This window comes from Rhagoletis pomonella, unplaced genomic scaffold, assembly GCF_013731165.1.
Source record: "Rhagoletis pomonella isolate Grant_MI unplaced genomic scaffold, Rhpom_1.0 Rhpom_scaffold_00012, whole genome shotgun sequence".
In the NCBI taxonomy this organism is placed as follows: domain Eukaryota; kingdom Metazoa; phylum Arthropoda; class Insecta; order Diptera; family Tephritidae; genus Rhagoletis; species Rhagoletis pomonella.
In genome coordinates, this window is record NW_023458566.1 from 6,172,152 (window position 1) to 6,173,127 (window position 976).

Genomic DNA, 976 nt, shown 5'->3' on the forward strand with positions numbered 1-976 from the left:
GCTCCGGGTATACTGGCTAAACTACCTCGAATAGGATTCATTTTTTACCCCTTGAAAACAGTCAAAACATTTAATCACAAGAATTTCATATACAAATAACACAAGAACAAATAATTAAACATACAAAACCCAAATAAAAACAGCTGTTATTCAGGGCATCGCGGAATGCAGTATGGTTAGGGTTGTAGTTTTGTGGAAAAAATCGAGTTTATCATCTCGATAAAACGTGTTAAAGGGCGGAATACACAACGCAAGCGGCTTGACGCTACTATGCGAAAAACAGCCTTTGCTATTCATATTTCGCCATGCACCAAGCAAACATGACTGGTTTAAGCAATAATATTAGTTTTACTCTGGTCCACAATGTAAAAGAGCTTGGTTTTGTTCCATTTTTCTCTCTTACGTCCTCATTCGGAGAAAATTCCATTGCGAATGAGGCAATTTTATCATACACAATGCAAGCGGTTTAATAAAACGTCAACATGGCGGCCATAAAATCAAAAAATTTTGATTTTTCTTCAAATTTCCTTCAAGCGGCTTGTCAAACCTTCAAATACCCCTATACACAACACAAATTTCTTCAAGTAATGGGATATTTCGCTTGGTTTGTCAAGCCGCTTGTCAAATCAAACCCACTTTTTGTTGTCAAATCAAAATTTTTTGGTTTTCCGGCCGCCATGTTTACTCATGATCATTTGCAACAGAATTTATACCGAGTGAGTGCGTAAGGGAGAAAAATTTAAGAAAACCAAACTTTTTGACATTGTGTACCGGAAGAAAACTAAAATTCGTGGCTTAAACATGTCAAGTTTGCGTGGTGTATGGCAAAATGGCAAAAGCAGGTTTGAAGTATGTTTGACAAGCCGCTTGTGTGGTTGTGTGGTGTATTTCGGTGTAGGTTGCTGCCTTAAGAGCGAAATACACCACATAAGCGGCTTGTCAAACATACTTTTCCCATTTTGCCATAGACCATGCA

General features: G+C 37.8%; 1 protein-coding gene across 1 annotated transcript in view; it reads right to left on the reverse strand.

Annotated features, from left to right (window-relative positions):
• Positions 1-169, reverse strand: part of LOC118747549 (differentially expressed in FDCP 8 homolog) — a 3,370-nt gene extending 3,201 nt beyond the window's left edge. Inside the window, exon 1 of the mRNA XM_036481598.1 lies at positions 26-169. Coding sequence (XP_036337491.1) covers positions 26-41 — 16 coding nt within the window. The 5' untranslated portion in view covers positions 42-169. The remainder of the gene's footprint in view (positions 1-25) is intronic.
• Between the last annotated feature and the right edge of the window lie 807 nt (positions 170-976).